We start from the raw sequence: 23,672 nt of genomic DNA, 5'->3' as shown, positions 1-23,672 counted from the left end.
TATATTATTAAGTTATAATTAATTTTTAACTTAATTTTTGGTAATTAAAATTTAAATGATTAAACTTATTAAATGTTAAATATTTTGCAGCTAACTAATTTTGTTTTTGTTATTAAAATTTTAAAAAAGGTGAGTTGTTAATCAATTCTGAATTCAAATTTAAATTTAAATTTGTGTAAAAAAATATTTTGAATTTTTTCACTAATAAGAATTAATTTTAAAATAAAAAATTATTTTGTACATCATATTATAAGATAGTGTAGTCATTTGGTTTTGTAAGAAATATTAATCAATCTAATAGCTTTTGTAATGACATAAGTTTATAAGTTTAGAAGCTTGAAAATTATGTCATAAAATATAAAATTTTAACCGGTGGTAACAACGTTGATCATATTATTTGACTTTCTAAATGAATATGATACCAATAAATAAAACTGTCACCGTTAAATTTTAACAAAGGCAAATCTCCATAAGTATTGCTATCATCAATGAGAATTGTTCTACTTTCAAGACAAATACTATTTTCTTTCACTGTATTTTTCAACTCGGCAGGTCGAGAACTAATCGCTCCATTTATTAAGAGTATGCCACTAACCAGTGAGTTGTTACATAGACAAGGCGGGATTCGAAACTCTAATACTTATTTAGGTAGATGAGTGAGATGACCACTCAACCAATCTAAATACAAATACTAATTATTTTTAATATTTTTAACATTAAAAATAATTAAACTTTAATTTTAATTATAACTTTGTAAAATATTTATAGTAATAATTATTATATATATTTTTTGTTTAATCTCTTTTAATAAAAAAATTTATATATTTTTATTAATTATCCCGTATAGTGTACGGGGACATACACTAGTTAACTATAGTAATATAATTTTTTTAGATTAATTTTATTAAAGTAATTTTATTAATCATAATAATATGATATGAGAAATTAATAATTGTTAAATTAATTTTACTAATTATTGTAAAATGTCAGAAAAATTTATTAATTATTTAGAGTATAGTAATATGTTATAAAAAAAATTAGCATTTTTTAGATTAATTTTATTAAATTAATACCCAAATTCTAAACTTTAAAACCTAAATTAATAATTTTTAAAATAATTTAATTAATTATAATTAAATGATACAAAAAATAATTATGTAAAATTAGTAATTTTTTTAGAGTAACTTTATAGTTTATAATAATATGATTTAGAAAAGAGTAAATTACCAATAATGCCCCGAATTTGTAAAACGCTGACATAAATACCCCTAGAATTCGATAACAACAATCATACCCTTGAAAAATTTAAAAACGGATCAGATCTGTCCAACTGTGAGGAGAACCCTTCTCCGTTAAACGGAGTTTGTTGATGTGTCAAACAGAAGTCCAACGTGGCATTCGTATTAGACTCTCAATCCATTCTCTCCCTTATATAGTTGTAGGTGAGAACGTTTTTCCCAAATTGACCAGCAAGCAAAACCCTAACCAGAGCCATGCATGGTGGAAGCAGAGTCATGTCAAATTGTAATCGAAGGACACAGTCCATGAAAAATTGTAGCTCCGAAGGGGTCGAAGAACACGTGAGGAAGCCATATAATGGGACATGCTTCTGCCGTCTTCAGGTGGTGGCTTTGAAGTCGAAGACAAGAAGAAACCCAGGAAGATGGTTTTTCAGGTGTCCTCTGTGGAAGGTATGTATGAATATGCTGCTACATTTGTCCCCTCCCCCCTCGGTTGAGAATTGAGCTTGATGAACTGTATCTGTGTTGGGTGGACGAAGAACACTGGGTGCCGTTATTTTCAGTGGATGGATGAAACTATTGAGAAATCTGCTGGGGTGGAGGAATCCTCTAATAATGGCACAGTAGTATGCAATACATGTGGAGTCTTGAAAGGGAGGTTTACCAGTATTGAGACTGAGACGACACACATAGATGGAGAGATGTTGATAGAGCAGATGAAGAGAGTTGAATTGCTTGTGTGTTTCATTCTGGGTGGACTTGTACTAAGTTTATGTATGAGTTTGATTTGTTTGGTTAGGTAGGAGAAGGGATGAGTGTAGGACAGGGTTTATTAATGAATGTTAATTGTTGTTGTTGCTTAGAAGTTATGTTGACATTGATGTTGCTATTTAGTCAGTTGTTGAGGAATTGGAAATGTGTCTTGAATTCGATTGCATCAGTAATAGAAGCATGAATTGAGTGAAGTGAATCTAACTAAAATGGTAACTGAGATATCAAAAGTAATTTCATAACATTAAGCATTAGAACTAATTGGTAAAGGCAAAAGAACTAAAAATTGGTAAAGGCACAAGATTAACTAATTGGTCTGCATAACATTAGGCATTAGAACTAATTGTTCCATCCAAAATACTACAAACTGGGTAATCAGTCTTAATACTAGATATCAAAATACTCAAATTGTCTAACAAAAGACAATAACCAACCGTAGTAAATATCAACATACAACCCAAAAAACTAGATAAACCACTGCAACTAAATATTAACTTATAACCCAAAAAGATCAACTAATTATGCACTCAAGTTTTCCTCAAGTTGACTGTTTTGGCATGAACCTTGAGAACCTAGAAGTGGTTGCTTTAGATGCACCATTCATGGTTTCATTTGACACAAGTGGAGACCTTGTGGAGTCTAAAACTCCTAAACCAGCAGCAGGTGTTGTAGGAGGTGCAATGGGCCTTATCTGTGGGGGCCTAAATGGTGGGTTGGGCCCTGGAGTGGCAGATGGGCCTAGAGCTATGGGCCTCACATTGGGTTGGGCTGTTGGAGCTGGAGATGTGGGCCTCATAATCGGTTGGGCTAAGGGGTGTCTCCTAATAGGCATCTTGACCCTGGATCTTTCCTTGCTAGTAGATGCAGCAGCAGCCGCAGCAGCATTGGAGGGAGTTTTAGATCTTGGTGCTCTCTTTGCAGGGTTGGATATAGCAGATCTCCCTCCTTCACCATGACTTGTTATACCTGATGTGTTGATGTTGGCCTACAACAAATAAAGTCTGTTTAGTACATGTGAGTTAAGTGTAAACAACAGTTATTGAGAAATGAGCTACCTCTTCATCAGCTTCAGACTGTGGGTGGCCTTGGGTGAGCTCCTCTTCAACTGCATCCATGGTTTCTTCCCAGAACATCTCCTGCTCTAAGTCTGACATGTCTTCTAAGCCCCTGGGTGGCACAATTCCTCCTCTTGTCGGCTGACCTGCTGCAAGTGCTTGTTGTACATCTTCACCTTCCTCAGCTGCAGCAGGAGTCTTCTTATCAGGACATGTCCTCGAATTATGTCCCACCTACAAAGACAACATCATTCCAAGCATTAACACAGTAGAACAGTCAATATCAACAGACATTGATTAAGTGAGTTTTTATTTACCTTTTTGCAATATTTACAACTTGTCTTTCCATAGCTCCTCTTGATTTTATACTGGCTCCCATTCTGTCTCTCTGATTCATGTCTTGCTCTCTTCTTTGTAGGTCTTCCTATTGGCTTCTTATAAGGTGGAGGGAGACACGGCAGCCCTTCTGCATCAGCCCAATATTCTTGACTAGGGACAGTGTTGATGTGAAATTGGTATGTTCTATTGTATGCTTCCATAGTCAGCCAATGGTGGACATAATCTTCTGGTCGTTGATTTTTTCTTTGAATTGCAGCAACTCCATGACAGCAAGGCAGACCTGTAAGTTGCCACTTTCTACAAGTGCAAGTCCTTTCATGAGTGTTGACCCGAACTGTTCGACCATGCCTTCTAACTTCAAAGACATTATGCTCATCGTCTCCCACCCATTGAGCTTCCCATTAGTTTCCTTCCTTCTTTTCCTTATCCAGTCTACTCGTCTGGATAGGCGCCAGTTTACCCGTGTAGGCCATGAGTGCATCTTTGTGGGTAGCCATAGTCTTCAAGAGGTAATATCTAATCTCCTCTAGCATGGTTATGATGCTCTTGCCTCTTAGCCCCACCATGATTGTATTAAGAGACTCCGCATTGTTGTTCGTTATGTTATCCACTTTGGGCCAAGTGGAGAATCTTGATCTTGACCAAGTTTCTTGCTCATACTTAGACAGATATTCCCAAGCAGAAGTATTAATTCTCTTTATGGCATCCATACCTTCATTAAACTCCTGATTAGTCAGTGCCCTTGCACATTGAAATAGCAACTGTTTCAGTTCTAGGTCTTTCCAACGCTTATTAAAATTCCTCCACATATGCATAGTACAGAACCTGTGTTTAACCCCTGGCATAACTTCTTGTAGAGCAGGTATTAGCCCCTGTAAATAACTAAGTTAGACATCATATACTATAACATAATTGCACACACAATTTAATTACTAACCTTCTGTTTGTCAGACATGAAGTGCCAATTAAATTGCCTATGATCCCCGATATCATCCAACAAATACTCTAGGAATTCTTTCCAATTGGTCTTTGTTTCTGCATCAACTACTCCATATACAACTGGGAATAGATGATTGTTGGCGTCCTGAGCAACGGTTGTCAGCAGCTGCCCCCCAAAATAACCCTTTAAAAATGCTCCATCAAGACATAGGAAATGCCTACATCCTTGCTTGAATCCCCTTTTACATGCTTCTAGACAGATGTATAGACTTCTAAACTTAGGCAGCCCCTCTTGTTGTGGTGTTGTGCTCATACGGCAAGTGGATCCTGGATTGGCCTTATGCAGCTCAGTCAAGTAAGTCCTTAACTTCAAATATTGTTCCTTTTCTGTGCCCTCGATGACATCCTTAGCCTTCTCCATTGCCCTAAACATCATTCTCTCTCCGACACAAATATCAAACTCAACTTTGAACATTTCTCGAGCCTCTCTATGGGACAAGTTAGGACATACCCTAATCTTGCTAATCAACTCCTCGGCCACCCATTTACAAGTGACTGACCTGCTTTTATTACTCCTAGGACATGTATGCTCATCGACCAGTGTTTTGATTTGGTAACTAGGGGGCTGGTTTCTCCTTGCACAGTAAACTTCCCATGGACATGTTTCGTTGTAACAGATGACCCTACACCTATGTGGTTCAACCTTGAGAAAAAATGCCTCTCTGTCCATCTGAATACTATACTTCCTGACTGTATCCTTAAACTGCTGCATCGTGCCAAACTCCATCCCTAACTCCAGTCTAATTTTTCCAAACTTTGTATCAGGATTATACTGAGGGAATACTGGATTTTCATCCTCAGAATCAGAACCTGGTGGGGTGTGTAGCTCTTCAGAGTGATACTGATATTCAGTAGGCTCTTCATCAATGTCATTCGAGTTAGGCACAACCACCCTTGGGGCCTGATTCTCTTCTCTAGGTGGCAGAATCCTCTGGCCGAATGGACGGGGTCTTCGATGAATTCTCCGACCTTGAACCCCACAAGACGCATCCTCATCTAGTTCAACAACATTATGCATTCATAGTTTAAGGTTATTAATTAATGGACAGTTAATGGCAAATGCATTTACAAACCCAAAAAAAAAACAACATTACTACTAGGATCTACAATTCATATACTAACCAGCATGTCCTTCACTATTGTTTTGTGGTGCAGGTTGATCTCTACCAGATGGTGGGGGCCTCGCATGTTTCTTCCTGCGTTTTCTTCCCCTGCCATTAACTTCTTCAGGATTCGATGGCCTCTCATGGTCTTCAACATGGGTCTGCTGATTGTCTCCTTCATTGGGGGCCTCATTTTCAGTTGTTCCAGCCTGACTTTGATTAGAAATGTTTTCAGTACCAGCCTCCTCTGGCAATGCTTCATCATACCCCCTTTCTTCAACGTTGGTTCATCCTCTTCTTGTTGTTGCTCCTCGTGCTGTGGGAGATCTTCTTGTTCATTTGCTTCATTAAATAAAGGAGCTCCCTCTACTTCTGTATGTTCAAATCCTTCCTCCTCTTCGTTTTGTTGCGGTTCCTGGTCATGATTTTCCTGGTCTTCTAAGCAAGGCATCTCAACATCTTCGTTAGCAAAAACCTCAGCCTCATCAACATACTCTGGATCCATATCAACTGGATGCTCAAAATACAAGTGAACCCTGTTTTCATTCCTCAGTGCAGCATCACACATCTTAACCACATCGGCATCCCTTCTGAGCACCCGTAACCTGTTAGCTAAATCCATCCCTGGCTCCAACCAATAAACTTCATTATACCTAGTATAACCTAAATCTAGAAACAAGCCTTCAACAAGGAATAGATTACAAGTATCAACATGCACCCTCTCGATGATACTCAGTAAACCACCATTATACTGTACCCCACCATCTGCATCCTTCTCTAACCAACCCCGATGGCGATAAACAAATGTGATATGCGTAGCCATCTGACAAAAATCATAAAAAAAGTCATAAACATCTAACACGACACATGAAAACACCATCATCATACCTCCATTGCAAACCCCAAATGACTGATAATAACACCAACGCAAACATAAAATACTTACCAAAACCTTGGTTGATCGACGGCGACTTCTTCACTCCGTATCAACGCCAAACGTGATACCGCATGTGACGCTGACTCTCAAATGCGTCTTCATTAGTGGCAAAGGTGGCACTGGCAAAACCACATGCAGCTCAATACTCTCGATTCTTCTCGCCACTATTCGCGACTCTATTCTCATAATTTTCACCGGCCCAGCTCACAATCTCAGCGAGTAGGAGAGGCGGTGGGGAGGTTTGAGTCGTTGTTGGTGGTGGAGATAATGGAAGGGACAGTGCGACTTGTGACGGCAAAGGAAGGGGAGGAAGAGAACTTGGAAGAGAAGGTTAGCGGCTTTTAACAACTAAGTGAAATGTATTCATTTAAAAATATTAAAAAAAGTTACCCCTCTATTTTATGTGTAATTGTGAAAAAAATCCTACAAAAACATACATGTTGATTTTGATATTTTTTGGGTGCGCCAAATAGTTTTTTGGCGTTTTGTTGCACAAACTTCTCGTGCATATACCGAATCCGTGCCCATTTTTGTAGTAGTTATCTTTAGAATTTTAGACTTGATTGTTCTTAAAATGTTGATAAAGATATGTATTTTGAATTTTTTTTAATCTTTTACTATTTTATATTTTTTATTTATATAGAACTAATTTTATTGGTTCAACTAATAATTTATTGGTTGAATTAATAAACCAATAAATCAATAATCTAACCAATTTCATCACTGATTCAATTTTTACAACTATTCTCATGAAAAAAAGTTTAGAATACAGAAATAAATTAATTTGACACCTTATTTTGATCAAGAAATAATGGTGTATCTAGTAACATTTGGAAATGAGTTTTTTTAAGAGACATAATGGACTACTCAGCTAAAGCCTCAGCTGTAATTTGGAAATGAGTTAAACAATAATCGGTTGATCTCTGTGTCTATCTGTGTCTAGAGGGAGATGGAGGTTGGACCAATTGGCATGCCATGTGAAAAATAATAGTGCTCCAGTTTGACAAACCAGCCCACAAATCAACCCTATCCATAAACCCTGTTTCACAACATAAATTTCAAAAAAGAAAATTGATAATGATTCAACAGCAATAAAAATCAAATTAATATCAACTTCCTCCAAGGTTTAGATAACAATAAATTCGATAGCTTAAGGCTTAAGGTGTATTTGATTTGTATTTTTTTTTAGTATTTTTTATATTTTAAAATTTTATATAAAAAAATAGAAAATATACAGAAGATAGAAACAGGAAAATAATTTTATTGTTTTTCTTTTTTTTATAAAATTTTAAAATAAAAATATTGAAAATAAAAATAAAAAATAAAAATATAAACTAAATACACCTTTATATTTAAAAAATATAACATTAAATACTTCTATAAACAGAACTTAATTTTTCGTCCTAAATGGACGAAAATTAAATGTCATTTAAACAAATAGGGGAGTGATTTAAATGAATTTTACTAAAACTAAAAAAAATACAGTGTAATTACTAATTTGTCCTTTAAGTAATGAATAATAAACACAAGTAAAAGACCAATATGTGCTTATTTTTCAAAAACTTACCTTGACTTGCAAATTAGTCTTAAATCCCAGAAGACATGATATTGGTAAACCAATGAGATAAAGAGTTGCAAGGTTGACATATGCAGCCAAGTGCTGCCTGCCACATCCTCTAATCACTCCTGCATATATGTTCAAATTGATCCATTTTCTTAATTAATAATTGGTGAATATTCAAGTTGTTTTTATATAAAGTTGATAGTTGATAACTATTAGATAATTTAATATGTTTGACTAAATTACTATCTAATGATTCTCAACTATCAACTTCTTATAAAGATAACTGCATTTAAGTTTCTATCTTAATAATTTTTAAACCTTGGAATGAATTGTTATTGAGGATCAAATTTGAAGACAAAGAAGAAGAAAAGCTCGGAGAAACTAAACCTGATAAGACACCTTGGACAGCATCTAGTAATATGGCTATCGCAAGTAAGGGTGTTATTGAAGCGAACTCCTCTCTTATTTTAGAATTGCTACTAAACATTTGAATCCATATATTATGACCAGTCACAAGTGTCAAAACAAAGCACAAACCAAGTAGAACTGAGAGAGTAAGAGTCACTCTCATAGCGCGATTCGCTCGATTTGGGTGGCCGGCTCCTAGTTCATTTGAAACTCGGGTACTGTCATCAAACTAAGGTTTTTCAATAATTGAAAAAAATAATAATAAGATCTAAGGCATAAGAAAACGTTCAATTAACTAACCTTGCAGCTGCACTGAGACCATAAGTGATCATGGATGCAATGAATTCTGTGTTGGCACTGCAGATTTTTGTTTTTAAGAAAAATTAAGGAGAATTAAATTTATGGAAATTAAAGTAAAATTAATTAATTTGAAAATAAAAATCTAAACTATTAGAACCATACATACCATATTGCCATTAAGGAAGTGGTTATTTCTGAATCAGGCATTAGTCCAGCTAAGAAAATCAAGACTTCAAAAGCCCAATATTCCAAACTTGCGTAACAAAAAAACATAATTAATGAGATTCATCAATATAATTCTCTATAACTAACTTGCAACAGTATTCTCTTAATTTGACTTGAAAATACTGTTAATTTTAGAAAATACTGTTAATCTTTAATATAAAGAAATTGGCAAATTAATCTATAATCTTTTTTTCTAATAAAAAATAAAAATTTAGTCCCCATATTTTCTAATAAAAGAATTTGATAGAAAAAGATTAAATTCTTTAATAACTGGAATTTTAAAAATTAAAGAACTAGTCAGTTTTGCTTTTGTTTTTTTATTTTGGTAACTTTTTAGTTTTTGACTTTACTACTACTAATTTAAGTTTTAAGAGATGAAAAAGTTAAAAAGTAGAGTTTGTTAATGTTTCATACCATACCATTGCTGCAGAAGGTAGAGCAAGTTTGAGACTTGGCAATACATAATGAAAAGATTGAGTAGAAAATCCTTTCCATGTCAACTTGAACTTCTTTCCAAACATAACATACAAAGCCAACAAAACAATAGCTATCCATAGTGAAATAGAAGCCGAAATAGGTGCACCAACAAAACCCAAACCTGTCTTCTCAACCAATGCATATGCAATGCCAATGTGAATCAACAATGGGATAGCTGAGAGAATAGCCAATGGTGTCACAACAGATTGTGTTTGAAGAAATCTAAGAATGTTTTGCAAGAATCCATATGCAAACAAGCCTGGGAAAAGGAACTTCAAGTAAAGTGCTGCTGTTTTTGCTATGTCTTGGGATTGGTGAAGTAGTACTAAGATGTGTTGTGTGTAGAACCAAATCATGGATATGATGATGGAGAAAACAAGAGATATGATGCATGAGGATTGGAGATAAATTCCCAGCATTTGGTATTCCTTTGCACCAAATCCTTGCCCACATAGTGTTTCTAGTGTCCCACTTAATCCAACCTAAGATAAGAACATGGGAAACAACATTAGAGTTTAATGTCACATTCAACATAAGGTGTGTTAATAATAATTTTAGCTATGTATTTAAAATGAATGTTGATATTTTAGATAAGTTTTCAAACAAATTAACTAAACCAGATAAGAAAGTGAGAAAAAAGTAAGAAAGAATTGTATGGTTACCATGAGAGAGACACCAGTGCCACTGAACCATGAGTTAGCAAGAGTGGAACCAGCAAGTTGAAGATTACCAAGGTGGCCAGCAAGCATTACAGAAACCAAAGTGATTAAGTTATAGAACAGATTCGTAAGAATCATGGGCAGTGAAAACAATAGTTGACGCTTTGCTTCCTTCCACCAACTTTCATGTCGTTCTTGTTGTTGTTGTTGTGTATCTTCTCCTCCTTCTCTATTACCTAATAAGACAGGAGGACTTTCATGTCGTTCTTGTTGTTGTTGTGTATCTTCTCCTCCTTCTCTATTACCTAATAAGACAGGAGGTGTTATTGTTGTTGCAGTGTCATGGAAACTGTTGTTACTATTACTTGCTAACATTAGTCTTTTCTTCGAATGAGTTCTATTGCTCACATTTTCTTTTTCTCTTTTAATTTATACGTTCACTTCTTTTAATTTTTTATGTTAAGCATCATATTTATAGGATAATAAAAAGTATCATACGCCACATTCCATTCAATCTTAGTGTATAAATTCATATAAGAATGTTTAAACATCCAACTTTAGTATTTTAACATTTTATGGCTGGTACATGCACATAAAAAAATTGTGTATAAATATTTGTATTATTTAATTAAATTTAATATATATTTTAATTATTTATACTAATGACTAATTTAATAATTAATTAATTAATTAATTATATATAGTATAATTGGTATTTTAATGATACTTGTTAAAAATATTACAAGTAAAAAGTATTAATGGAATATCTCCTTCTTTTTTTGGGCTCATTTGGACACTATATTTTTTTTCTAATAAAATGAATAATCAGCTTATTTTTGAAAAAAAAAATATTAATTGAAAAAGCACTTTTTTTTTCCTTCCAATTTTTTGTACTCTCTTCCCTTGAAACGAGGAGAAGAGAATTGAGAGAGAGATAAGCCACAAGGCTTATTAAGCAAGGGTAAGTGGTATTTTTTGTCTTTTTGTTTATGGGCTCTATCTAAAGTGTAGAGTCCAATTTTTAAAAAGAGGTAATGACCAATTCGGTATTCGAAAGATTCAAACGCTGACATTTTGGTACCCAACTATTGATATTGACAAAAAGGTACCTGAATGATTTAAAATTTTGCCAAGCGTGTCCAAAAGCTTGCCGGAACATAGCTCCAGTGAGTACAATGCTTACGTGGTGGCCAGTTTTTACTGACAAGGTTAGTGTTATATTAGATGGAATTTCTAATTTTAATTATACTTATCCTACTTGGAAAATAAACTAAACCTAATTTGAACATTAGTTTTGTCCCAAATTAATTTTGTCCTAAAACCCAATTTTGCTCTCCTCGCTCTCTCGTAGAGCACGATCCCAATCTGGAAGATGCAAGCAGCTAGGGCTCCTGGAAAAGGTAGAACCGTGAGAAAGCACTCATCCATAGCCTTCGACGTTGATGGTGGTTCTGGAGTTGGTAGTAAAATCTACGATGGGTGTTGCTTTTGTCCCCTTCCGGTGGTTCCGTTGAAGTCGAAGACAAGTAGCAACCCTGATAGATGGTTTCTACGTTGCCCTCTGTGGAAGGTAAGGTTAAAATATTGATGTTACGTGAGGAAATGATGCATTCTTCCTGGGTTTATTTTCTCCACTTTTCAGATTTACTTTCCGATCTTCTCTGATTCATGAAATTTTTGTGCCATGCTAGAACACACAAAGACGTTGTGGGTATTTTCAATGGTTGGATGAAATTGAAGACCAATGTGTGGAAGGAAAAGTTTCTTCGGAGAATAGCAACATGGTGGGCATAGCAGACCCAAAAAAGAAAAGCAGAATCAACCAGGAGGATAGTGATGGCCGGGAAAGGGATAGGATGATGATGGTGCTTCCTGTGGTTAATGACATGAAGGAGAAACTGAAGAGGGTTGAGTTCTTGTTGATTGTTATCTGTGTATTGCTTGGGTTAAATCTGGTTTTGAGTCTGCTGTGTATGGCTAAATAGGAAGACAATGGTCAAATTTAAGATTTTAGGAATGAAATTTTGTTTATTTGTAATGTTCTCCTAATTGTAATTGAGATGAATTAATGGATGCATTCTTATTTGTCTTCTGTGATTGAGTTATTGCTTTTGAATTGTGAGCAAGCCATATATAAGATAAGTTAGCCATTGATGAAAAAAGGCATAAACAGAAGCTATATAAAAACACCTGTCTCATAGCATGAAAACATAATCCATAAGTATCCAGAGTAACATACCTCAGACCCAAAATAACAAAAGTTTTGCCCCAAAAAACATATCATGGCATAATGACAGTAATGTTGATAACAAGTAATACTAAATCTGGTCCAACATGAAACTAAAAACTAAACAAGTAACATGTGCATCATAATCATTGGATTCATAAAACCAATACTTATCCAAAAATGCTAGAACAAAAAAGAAATAATATTTTTACCTCCTGCATTCTGAGTAGCTGCTTCCTCTGCCCTCATCTCATCCACCAAGGGTTCTTCATTGTTAGCACCTTCATTGGCAACATGTGCATCATCATCATTCCTCTCATGTATTTGTTCATTTACTGTTTCATCTTCTAGAGGATCACCCTCAGGCTGTTCAGATTCAGCAGCTCTCCTTTCTTGTGATAAACCACTGGGTGGTGGTCTTGGATGCCTCTTTCTCACCCTCTTAACTTTTTCTGGAGCTGCAGGTTGCTCAATCTCTTTATCCCCATTCCTGTGATTCACATCTTCATTCATAACACCACATTCTCCGGCCTCCGACTCGTTAACATCAACACCCTTCTCAATCACAACTTCATTCAAAGTCTCCTTCACAACAACTGTTAAAACCTTACTCAACTGATTAACCTCGCCAGTTTCCTCACTCACAACTTCAGTTTTCCTCTCATCACCGGGTGGATTGACCTCAACCACACTCTCACTGCTACCAGAAGACACCACATCGTCATCAATGATTTCAGGGTTGGCATCAATAGGGTGATCAAAGTAGAGATGAACAATGTTGTCGTTTTTAATTGCACTCTCACACATCCTCATCACTTCAGCATCTGTCCTCAGTACTCTAAGACCCTGACCTAATTCGAAACCAGGTTCTAGCCAATACGCCTCATTATATCCAGGGTAACCTAGGTCTAAAAACAACCCCTCAACAAAAAATAAATTACATGTCTCCACATTCACCCTGTGTATCTCAGTGACTAAACCCCCTTCGTATATCACATTCCCATCTCTAACCTTTTTCAAGCAACCCATGTGATGATACACAAACGTAACTAAACGATCCATCTAAGAAATAGTAGAGAGAAGATACAATGAATAAACAGGATGTCACCAGCAAATGTAACAAAACCAGAACTTAAACAAAGAACATGAAGCAGAACGTACCTCTTCGTAGGGTTGCTCCTTGCGAACAATGGTGATCCCACGATGCCACTTGAGAACCGTTACCCTTGATTCGACAATGCCTCTCGTCTTGTATCCTTCTTCTTCGCGCCAAGCTTCGAGAGCAACGTCTCTTCTTCTCTATGTGACCTTTGATTTTCACTAGTGACACACTAACCACAGTAACTCAGTAACTAGTAACTTGGTATATGCTAATTGGGTTTTAGGAAAAAATTAATTTGGGGCAAAACTAATGTTCAAATTAGGTTTAGTTTATTTTCCAAGTAGGATAAGCATAATTAAAATTAGAAATTCCATCTAATATAACACTAACCTTGTCAGCAAAAACCGGCCACCACGTAAGCATCGTACTCACGGAGCTATGTTCCGGCAAGCTCTTGGACACGCTTGACAAAATTTTAAATCATTTAGATACCTTTTTGTCAATATCAATAGTTGGGTACCAAAATGTCAACGTTTGAATCTTTCGGATATCGAATTGGTCATTACCTCTTTTAAAAATATATGTTTCAATTTGTATCTGAAATAGTTTTTTTGTCACTTTTATCTTTTTACTTTTTTTCATAGGCAATACCAAACTGATATAAGTGTGTACAGTTAAATAATTACATTTTCGCAGTTTAAATAATTGCATGTTTATTAAAAAATTAATTTATCGTTCAATTTTAAAAACATAAAAAGAGGCTATAAATTCAACCCCTCCCTTCTAAACTATTAAAAACCTTTTTTATAATTCCATTCAAGTCGTGAACTTCTTTATACGAAGGTTATTGTAGGATAATAAAAAATGGTGAATGCTATCTTACCCTCTTTAAAAAAACATGTATATTACTCTTTCTAATGTGTCACATACTAATTCGATGTTTATTCTAATACATTTGTTATATATTTATTAAAATATTAATTTAAAAATTTTCTTATATTAACTAAATTCTAAACTAAAATATTGATATGACAAATTAAAAATAGAAACACAAATTAGTGTCACCGTGAAAATTTTTAATTTATAAAGTTTATTGTATCAAGTAAATCTTTAAATTTAAAAATTTATTCTATACAATTTGGTTTCGAATTATATGAAAAAAGAAGAAATTGAAACACTTTATATCTTATGTTTTAAAAATTAATGTAGCTAATTTGTAATTATTTTTTATGAAAGTCTGAATTTTTATTTAATTTTTGTCAAAAATCAGAGATTTTGTGTGAAAATTAAAAGAGTAATATATGACATTATTTTTCAAATATTTTTTAAAATTTTCAACAAATTTTAATGATTCGAAATCAATTTCTTATTTTTTATTTTATTAGATAAATTAGTCATCTAACAAATTTTACTAAAAATTTAAAATAAATAAACATACATTAGAATATGACATATCAGAAAGAATAATTTATATGTTATTTTAGAATGGGTATAATAGTATTTACCATAAAAAATATGCATATATCAAGTCGAAAACTTCTTTATATGTTCCTTTCAATATTATTATCATTTATTTATATATAATATATACTAACATCCTAAAAAGTTAGTATAGATTAATTATATTTAGTGTTTGCCAATACTTTCAATAAATTCAAAACATTGCAATGCAATAGTATAATTCATTAGTTTGGTGAAAATGTATGAAAATGCTTGTTAACACAAATATATATAAGATGTAGATAAAAGTAAAAGCCACAGTTTTATTTGAAAGCATTATTAGTAAAAAACAATTTCCTACCAAACTTTCTAAGATCATAATAGCTTATAACATACTCAATAGTAGCAAAGGCCAAATAATGAAAATGAGGTGTATTGAGCCATGCACACATTTGGTACCATTTATGGGTGGACAACTTCAACAGTCAATTTATTAATTTTCATTGTAGTTGTAGAACATCAAGGATGATTACGTGTATTGCGGTCAGAAGTTTTTATACCTCGTTTTCTTTGATCTGTTCTACTCCACTTGTTGTTTGTTTTCTCTTTAATTTATATGCTCACTTATTTTAATTGTTTATGTTAGGGTTCTTGACATTGCTCAGTTTTCAAGCATGATAATGATTTGAACTCAGGATCGATGCTATCGAAGGAGGTAAGAGTACCTGAACTTTCTCCCAAGCTGGCTCGATTTAAATTCTCTTGCATTTGATTGTTCTGATCTACTGTGGTTGCTACCATTTGCAGATCGATCTGTGAAATTGGAGTATCCATCACCTTTAGCGTCGATCTCGTGATGGAGGAGGAGAATGGAGAAGAGGAAAATTTAAAAAACAAAGAAGAGAATGTTACTTATTCTGAGTGAATCAGTTGTAACAAACCTAGTGAATTACAGCCACGTATTTATAAGAAACTGAGTGAAGTACGGTGATATATATTCTTCCATATACTTGTAATAAACCGATTGAACTCAAATATCGGTTACACCAAGATTTATTTCAATTACAATTCCAAGTGAAAGTAATTGTAATCACAAATGATAAACATAAAATATAAACTTAATTTAAAACTAAACAAATCACCTTAAATTTAAACGTTGGAGTTTAATTTGCCATATTCAACACATGGTGTATTACTAATAATTTTAGCTATTTTAGTTATTAATAATAATAATAATAATAATAATAATAATAATAATAATAATAGTTTAATTTTACTCTCTTCAATTTTTAAAATACATTTTATTTTGCTCCATTAGGGCATTCTCTCCATCCTTAAATTCTCTCTCCTTCCATGTTATTATTTGTTGATTTGGTTTTACTGCTATGAAACTTTCTTTGTTAGATTTTTAAGATATATAATTTCATAAGTTGTTATAAAAAAAATTTATAATTTAATTTTATAAAATATTAATTGTTATATATCTTTTTTTATCGTTTTAAATTTTTAAATAAATATTTATACAACCATCATAAATAATAACGCATTCATCTAAATTAGTTGTCCCACACTTAAGAGTGGTATCTAAATTAGCTTTAAAAAGACAAAAATACTCTTTTAAAATTATTTATAAAAGACTAAAATATTCGGTTACTATTAAGGTTGTTTAATTTTTATTAGAAATTAAATATTTTAATTTAATTTTAAAAATATTAAAATATACTTTTTTATTTTAGATAAACAAAAATATCCTTTTGTTTTTTAATTGTATTAATATAGTTAGACATTTGAATTTGATTTTAAATGAATAAACTATTAGTTTAGTTAATCTTAAAAAGACTAAAGTATTTTTTTAAATTTATTTTAAAAAACTAAAATACCTTTTTAAACTAATGCTATTTAAATGAATTAAAATATAAAAATTTAAATTTGATTTTAAAACACTAAAATAGTTTTGTAGTGAATTTTATTACAAATCTAAATAAAATACACTAAAAAGTTTTTGGGGCCTGCTACACATACAAGTAAAAAGGCCGTACAAGTTTTACAAGTTATCAGCCCAAACTTCATTAACACGCGCATTAACTCATTTTGAATGGAGCGTAACTACACGCGCCCCACTCAAACGGTTCTCTTCGTCTTCTTCTTCTTCTTCTTCTTCTCTTCTTCGTCTTCTTCTTCCTCTTCCTCTTCCTCTTCCTCTTCCTCTTCTTCTTCTTCGTTTTTTTTTTTTCGATTTTCATGGTTTCTGAAATTTTTCTTATTCTTCTTGCTGCACGTTCTTCTTCCTCTTACTCTTCTTCTTCTCCTTTTCTTTCGTTTCTGCACGTTCTTCTTCCTCATTTTTCTCTTTTTCTTCTTCTTCTTCATTTACGTCTTTTCTCTCTGTTTTCTCGTTTTTTTTTCGATTTTTCATGGTAAAATCGTTTTTGAAGAAGAAGAAGCAGCAGAAGATGAGGAGGAGAAAGAGAAAGAGTTCTGAATTATGCATGATTTACAGGTACTATAATATGAAGTGGTGATCCAGATAGATTGGAACCCATATATGACGGTCTGCATAGAGATCTGCATAATACACCCAAATACAGACTATAAATACACCCGATAACAAATTAAATTTACACCCCTGCTGCAGATTTTAACCCAACACTACCTGAAAGCCACTTGTTGTCCACAAGACCAAAATTAATTAAACTCTCTCTGGTGTATTCAAAATGTCTGATTTACAGGTACTATAATATGAAGTGGTGATCAGATAGATTGAAATCCATATATGACGGTCTGCATAGAGATCTGCATAATACACCCAAACACAGACTATAAATACACCCGATAACAAATTAAATTTACACCCCTGCTGCAAATTTTAACTCAACACTACATGAAAGCCACTTGTTGTCCATAAGACCAAAGTTTAGCAGAAAATCATTCCAATTCCTATCAAATGAGTCTTTGCTATGAGAGTTTCATTTTCCCTCTCTGCTACATGTAATCAATTGATTCTTAATCTCGTTTTCCTTTCTATTTGTGCTCCGAACTCTTGTAGAAAAACCTGCAACCTTGGTATAGTTTCTGTAAAATTTTCGAGCATCTTCAAGGATGGTAAAGGTCATTCCAACCTTCGGAACAAACTGGTCATCAACAACAGAGAGGTTGCAGAATACACTATGTCAAAAACTATAAATACACCATGTCAAAACGAAGCTGGAGTTACAGAGAGAAAAACTAACGTCAATGACGAAGAACAAACCAATGAGAAAGGAGAGGAAAAGAACGATCGAAAAACCAGGGGAAGACGCGCAAGAAGAATAACGATGAAATTTGAAAAGAAAGAAAACAAAGAAGGAAACAAATCTTTTAAATTTGGTAGTTATACAAACGCGGGATCTTTGTATGGCGCGTGTAAGTGACGTAGGAGTTGCAGCGTGTTTTAGCGGATTAGGCGTTAATGAACTTGTAATAGTTACAAGCCCTAATCGCTTGTATACTAAGCTTTTCTCAAAGTTTTTTAGTCCTTTAATAATCAAACTCTAGTATTTTATATACTAACAACCTAAAGGGTTAGTAAGGATTAATTATATTTACTTATTTAGTGTTTGCCAATACATTTAATAAATCCAAAACTGTGTTTCTAGAAGGTTTTTAGTCTTTTAATAATCAACAAAAATTATTTTTATATTCATAAAAAATAAAAATAAAAACACATCACTTTTTCATAATTAGACATAATACATGTTGACTCTCTATAGCCAAAAAAAGTAGCCACCTTCTATTCCTTTTTTGAGTTTTTCCACCTCTCATGCTTTCAATCTCAGTATCCCCAACTTATTTTCGTGTCAAATTCTTATACTTGGATTCACAAGATATTTTTCTTCCTTTTGAAAATTAGTGATAGGATTATAACTAACGACGTGACGTTCTTGCATTATTTATACACATGTTGCATGACTGTAGGATTTAAAACTTCACATGATAATGTTACTACAAAATTAACCATTTTCAACAAATTTTAATATTTTGTTTAATAATCAAAATACACTAACAAGTTTTTTAGTCCTTTAATAATTAAATTCTATTATTTTGTTTCTAATACAATCAAAGATCTTTAATCCTATACAATATTTTAGTATTTTTAATATTAAATTCATTTTTTATTTATAATTTAAGTAATAAAATAAGTTCGTAAGAATCATAGTCAGTGGAAAAATTATTTAAAATTTTATTTTTAATAAATTATTCAAACTAGTTGAAGGTGTATTTGATTTTCTAGACTTTCTAAAAAATGAGTGTTATTATTTATTAAAAGGAAAATAGAACAACAATGTTGTACATATTGTAACGAAATCTTAGCATTGTTGGACAATTTTAAATAAAAATAAAATGCAAGAGGATTTAAAGTTAAAACACTGTTCAACAATTAACTCTCTCGCTAATATTCACTTTTTAGTCCTTTAATAATCAACAAAAATTATTTTTATATTCATAAAAAATAAAAATAAAAACACATCAGTTTTTCATAATTAGACATAACACATGTTAAATCTCTATAATCCAAAAAAGTAGTCACCTTCTATTCCTTTTTTGAGTTTTTCCACCTCTCATGCTTTCCATCTCAGTATCTCTAATTTATTTTTGTGTCAAATTCTTGTACTTGGATTCACGTGACGTTCATGTATATATTATTTACACATATGTTGCATGACTGATTCACAGAATTTAAAACCTCACATGCTAATAATAATATCATTAAGTTTGATTGGTGACTCGAGGTGAACTATTAATTCAAATTTGATAAGCATTAATTTTATAAGTAGAAGTACCTAAAAACTAAATTCATTTTTTTTAGCAGTGCCACCAACAATGATGAAAGTTGAAACCAATAGCAGTTTGGAAGAGGCACCAATGATTACGGAGCCTTCAGAGTCCTCCTCAATGGGTCAACCAGATTATTATTCTCCAACAGTTTTCAAAGTCTAAAGTTTCAATCAATCATGTTATGTTAGCCTTGTTTCTATCTTATTTACTGCATGCACTTGATGCTATTTGTGTTATGATCATTTGTCTTATGAACTCTTAAGCCAGAAAAATCTGAAATATTAGCTATAAATAAGGGCTGTACTATTGACATTGGATTACCTGTAACTGCTTGAGTTACATACTCTATGGAATCATGGTGATCATTTCTAAATTTCATGCCATGGTTCCATGTGCAATATATTTACTTGGTATTGTTATGAATGTGTTTGGTGGTGTGATCATTTTTCAGCTTCAGAAATTAACTACAAATAACAGATGAAACATTTTTGGTAAAAATAGCTTTCCTTTATTAACAATGGATTCTCATGACTAATTTTAGTCCCCTTTGATGAATGAAATTTACTGTTACATAATGAACATTTCACCACTGCTCCTTGAAGAGTTCACGTCCAATAATCATTCTTCTGATCTCACTAGTTCCTGCACCAATCTCATATAGTTTGGCATCTCTCAGAAGACGACCAGTTGGATACTCATTCACATATCCATTTCCTCCCAAACATTGTTTTGCCTGCAAATTTTGAAGGCTAATATAAGCACAGTAACACAAGAAGAAAATAACGAAAAAATGGTTAGCGTAAATTATGCCAACCTTCTCTGACTTTAGGCTACTATCCAAAATTTCTTAATTGTCATATTGATACTAGCGACGAATAGTATCATCTGACTTCAAGAGAGGTCAAATGTAATTTACCCAAAATGTTAGGAGTAAGAACCTATGCAGAGTTAATAATTTTCTAAAATCACTTGAGCTCTTCCCAACTTACTATATTTTATTTAATAATCATCAGGATTTCTATACATTTTGGCTGAGAAGTATTACCCCAAAATCTCAAAGAATAGTAGCTGCAACAAATAACCTGTGCAAACTATTTACCTGCAAAGCAACTTGGGTTGCACTCTCAGCAGCAGTAAGTATAATTCCAGCACAATCCTGAAAGCAGTAGCCATTACATGTTTTGTAACAGAAGATCTATCAATAATGTAATGTCTAAAAATTACATGCAATAAAATGCCAGGATGATTGTAGAAAAACCATTTCTCAACAATATGGACCTGTATAAACTGAAATTCCCGATGGGACGACCGAACTGCTCTCTTTGTCGAACATAAGGAAGGATCACATCAAGATATGCCTGCATGATACCAAGGGGACCAGCTGCCAAAACAAGTCTCTCCAGATCCAACCCAGCCATCATGATATAGACTCCTAAAACAAGAAAGGACTGATATTATAAACTATGGTTGAATAACACGAGCGGTTTTTTATTAGGATATTACAGAAGACCAATGATGGTCATACAACAAACTTTTGCAGGGTTGAATATACAAAATAACATAAAGATGATTTTATTCTAAAGTTGATAAATATGATCATAGAAGCTATTGCAAGACATTTTCCTACTTCCCCAAGAACATTTTCTTCAGGAACCAAGCAATTCTCAAACAAGAGTTCACATCTGCCAACAAGTCATATTTATTATCAGTAAAAGGAAAGCACATCGACTAAAAATGGATTAAGTATAAAAAAGTTGTCACAAGCATGCATACTTACGTATCACTTCCTCGCATCCCAAGTTTATCCAATTTCTGGGCTGTGCTGAATCTGAAATCAAACAGAAGCAAAATTCATAATTTTAATCTTCCACTCCTAATTTCCCCCATATCCACATGACTTATCATTTATGCACTGCCTCAACGTTTTAGCCATTTATTTTTCAGTTACATGACTCTACTTTTGCCCCCTCAATTTTAGAAATACTCTGCTTGTGTTCAGTAAAAGGAATGAAATTGAAGAAAGAGAGATGAGACTCTTGGTAGAATTTGAATCAGCATTCTATAATTTATCTGGATTTTTAGAAAAGCTCCCGAAGGGATAAAGAGAAATCTCTGCTATTTGATAAAAGATAGAGAAGACCACAAGTACCAGCTATGTGTCTTAGAGTTATCTGAAGAAAGCAATAATGAAACGGAATCAACTCACATGATGAAGGAAGAAGACAATGCATCTGAGGGTAACATGATAAAAGAGGAGGACAGTGCATCTGAAGCATCTCTTAACATTATTGCATAGTGACGTAAGCACTTAGGTCATAGAACACCAACAATGTAACTGGTGCAAGAGAACAAACAATGACGTAAGCAATGACGTCATAAGAAGGGTAAGGATAGGAATTGTCTATCAAACCCAACTATTATAAATAGGTTGCTCAGGCAATTGTAGAAGCATCAGACAATAGAAAGCAGAAGGCTAAGAGTACTCATATGCTAGGAGAGCAAGGAGGAAGCTGCCGAGGCAATTCTATAGTCTGAAGAAGAATTCCCTTAGGAAAAACCAATTCTAAACTCCCATCTGGAGTTAGTATCTACAATCTCCCTTCTGGAGATAAAAACATCTTATGTAAAATATTCTAAATAAAGGAAGTTTTTCTCCAAAAAGGTACGCCTTTATCCTAATCTCTTAGTTATGAATTATTTAGAAAGTTTAGAATTAACAGAAGAATCTGATTATTATAGATTATCTGCTTTATTAGATAATGAAAAACAGGTTGTTCTAAAAACAGAATTAAATCTCAAATCAAATAAAAATTTCAATAAACAAAATCTTTTAAAAGAAGTTTTTAATAGAAAAAATATAATATACTATGGAAAAATTCAACTTGAAACCCCTATAAAGATAAAATCCGCCAATGGAGAACTTGAAATAGATTTGATAAATGATGAAGAATTGAGTAAACAGATTGAGAAAATTAAGGATCAACAAAAAAGATCTAAAATTGGATGGATTCATATTAGTACTATATAAGTCCTAATCAAATCTACATATATGAAAGGAATTAATTCACCAATAAGCTTAGCAATCTATGACAAAAGAATTACTGATGACCCAATAGATCAAACAATTGGAATTGTTCATGGAAACTTGGCAAACGTAAATGTTAAATTTAATGCCCATCTTGGATATGCTATACCTTTATCAACTGAAAACCTTGGAAGATCTATAAGTTTGGCTTATAAATTTCACAGAAAGAATCTAATGGAACCAGTGGCGGATCCACGGGGGGACCTAAGGTGGCCATGGTCCCCCCCAAATTTTTTTAAAAAAAATAGTAAATAGTAATAATTAATAATATTAAATTTTTTTATATATAATATTAAAAAAAATATAAGTTACAAAATTTTATAAATTAAAAAAACTAAAAACTGCATTATGTATTAGATATTTGAATTATTGTTGCTCTTGTTAACAAATAGCCCATTCTAATAATTAATAAAAATGGTTCTATTATACTAGCCCAAGCCCATACTATTAATTAAAGTAACACTAGTACATTTTTCAAATATTTGTTTCAAGCCATTAGAGGCATCAGCGCCACTTTTCTCTCTCTTTTAGTGGTTTCCAAACTTTTGGTCTTCTACTCTTCTCATTTTAATTTTCTTTTCATACCAAAACAAGACATATGAAGAAAAACCATTGAAGAGAAGTGAACAACAAAATATTAACCATTGAATGCACAACAAAGATTCAAAGAGGTATATTTCAATTTTTTTTAAGTTAATGACAATGTCAAGTATTATTTACATTATTTATTTAAAATAATTAATTTATTTATTTTTATAATGGACAGTGTTCAAAGATTGAAGTGAGGACAAAACTCAATAGAATTATTTTTTTGTGAGACTTGGAACAAAAAATAATCAGGTAAATCAATAACTTTATTTTTGGTTATTATATATTTGTGTTTCTAAAATTATTTGTTATTGCTCAATAGGTTTAATATTTTTTT

The 23,672-nt window shown here is 32.8% G+C and overlaps 3 protein-coding genes across 3 annotated transcripts; all 3 read right to left on the bottom strand.

Annotated features, from left to right (window-relative positions):
- Positions 1–3,031: 3,031 nt before the first annotated feature.
- LOC107483137 (uncharacterized) lies at positions 3,032–5,423 on the bottom strand. The gene is made up of 4 exons (XM_016103760.3): positions 4,344–5,423; positions 3,867–4,278; positions 3,385–3,686; positions 3,032–3,301 (listed from the first exon to the last, which is right to left on the bottom strand). Exons 1-4 carry the CDS (start codon positions 5,421–5,423, stop codon positions 3,032–3,034), a joined length of 2,064 nt encoding a protein of 687 aa, XP_015959246.2.
- A 92-nt stretch (positions 5,424–5,515) lies between these two features.
- Positions 5,516–10,453, bottom strand: LOC107483138 (protein DETOXIFICATION 18-like). The gene is made up of 10 exons (XM_021141429.2): positions 10,082–10,453; positions 9,357–9,901; positions 8,884–8,970; positions 8,718–8,774; positions 8,397–8,635; positions 8,013–8,131; positions 7,420–7,484; positions 6,514–6,564; positions 6,397–6,418; positions 5,516–6,331 (listed from the first exon to the last, which is right to left on the bottom strand). Exons 1-10 carry the CDS (start codon positions 10,451–10,453, stop codon positions 5,516–5,518), a joined length of 2,373 nt encoding a protein of 790 aa, XP_020997088.2.
- Positions 10,454–20,147: 9,694 nt separating this feature from the next.
- LOC110279846 (2-methylacyl-CoA dehydrogenase, mitochondrial-like) lies at positions 20,148–21,628 on the bottom strand. Its single transcript, XM_021140007.2, has 4 exons — positions 21,440–21,628; positions 20,941–21,094; positions 20,762–20,818; positions 20,148–20,395 (listed from the first exon to the last, which is right to left on the bottom strand). The coding sequence occupies exons 2-4, from the start codon at positions 21,081–21,083 to the stop codon at positions 20,362–20,364; spliced, it is 234 nt and encodes a 77-aa protein (XP_020995666.1). The 5' UTR covers positions 21,084–21,094; positions 21,440–21,628; the 3' UTR covers positions 20,148–20,361.
- Between the last annotated feature and the right edge of the window lie 2,044 nt (positions 21,629–23,672).

The sequence above is a fragment of the Arachis duranensis genome, chromosome 4 (genome assembly GCF_000817695.3).
Source record: "Arachis duranensis cultivar V14167 chromosome 4, aradu.V14167.gnm2.J7QH, whole genome shotgun sequence".
Lineage (NCBI taxonomy): Eukaryota > Viridiplantae > Streptophyta > Magnoliopsida > Fabales > Fabaceae > Arachis > Arachis duranensis.
This window is presented reverse-complemented; position numbering and strand designations above follow the sequence as displayed.

Excerpts from the sequence above, each read along its gene's own strand:
- LOC107483137 (XM_016103760.3), bottom strand. The coding sequence starts at position 5,423 with ATGCATAATGTTGTTGAACTAGATGAGGATGCGTCTTGTGGGGTTCAA. Across the intron at positions 4,279-4,343 it reads TCATGTCTGACAAACAGAAG|GGGCTAATACCTGCTCTACA; the intron begins GTTAGTAATTAA and ends AGTTATTTACAG. Across the intron at positions 3,687-3,866 it reads TGCACTCATGGCCTACACGG|GTCTGCCTTGCTGTCATGGA; the intron begins GTAAACTGGCGC and ends GGCAACTTACAG.
- LOC107483138 (XM_021141429.2), bottom strand. The coding sequence starts at position 10,453 with ATGTTAGCAAGTAATAGTAACAACAGTTTCCATGACACTGCAACAACA. Across the intron at positions 9,902-10,081 it reads GCACTGGTGTCTCTCTCATG|GTTGGATTAAGTGGGACACT; the intron begins GTAACCATACAA and ends TTCTTATCTTAG. Across the intron at positions 7,485-8,012 it reads AGACTAATTTGCAAGTCAAG|GGTTTATGGATAGGGTTGAT; the intron begins GTAAGTTTTTGA and ends GTTGTGAAACAG.
- LOC110279846 (XM_021140007.2), bottom strand. The coding sequence starts at position 21,083 with ATGATGGCTGGGTTGGATCTGGAGAGACTTGTTTTGGCAGCTGGTCCC. Across the intron at positions 20,819-20,940 it reads GGGAATTTCAGTTTATACAG|GATTGTGCTGGAATTATACT; the intron begins GTCCATATTGTT and ends TACTGCTTTCAG. Across the intron at positions 20,396-20,761 it reads CAACCCAAGTTGCTTTGCAG|GCAAAACAATGTTTGGGAGG; the intron begins GTAAATAGTTTG and ends CAAAATTTGCAG.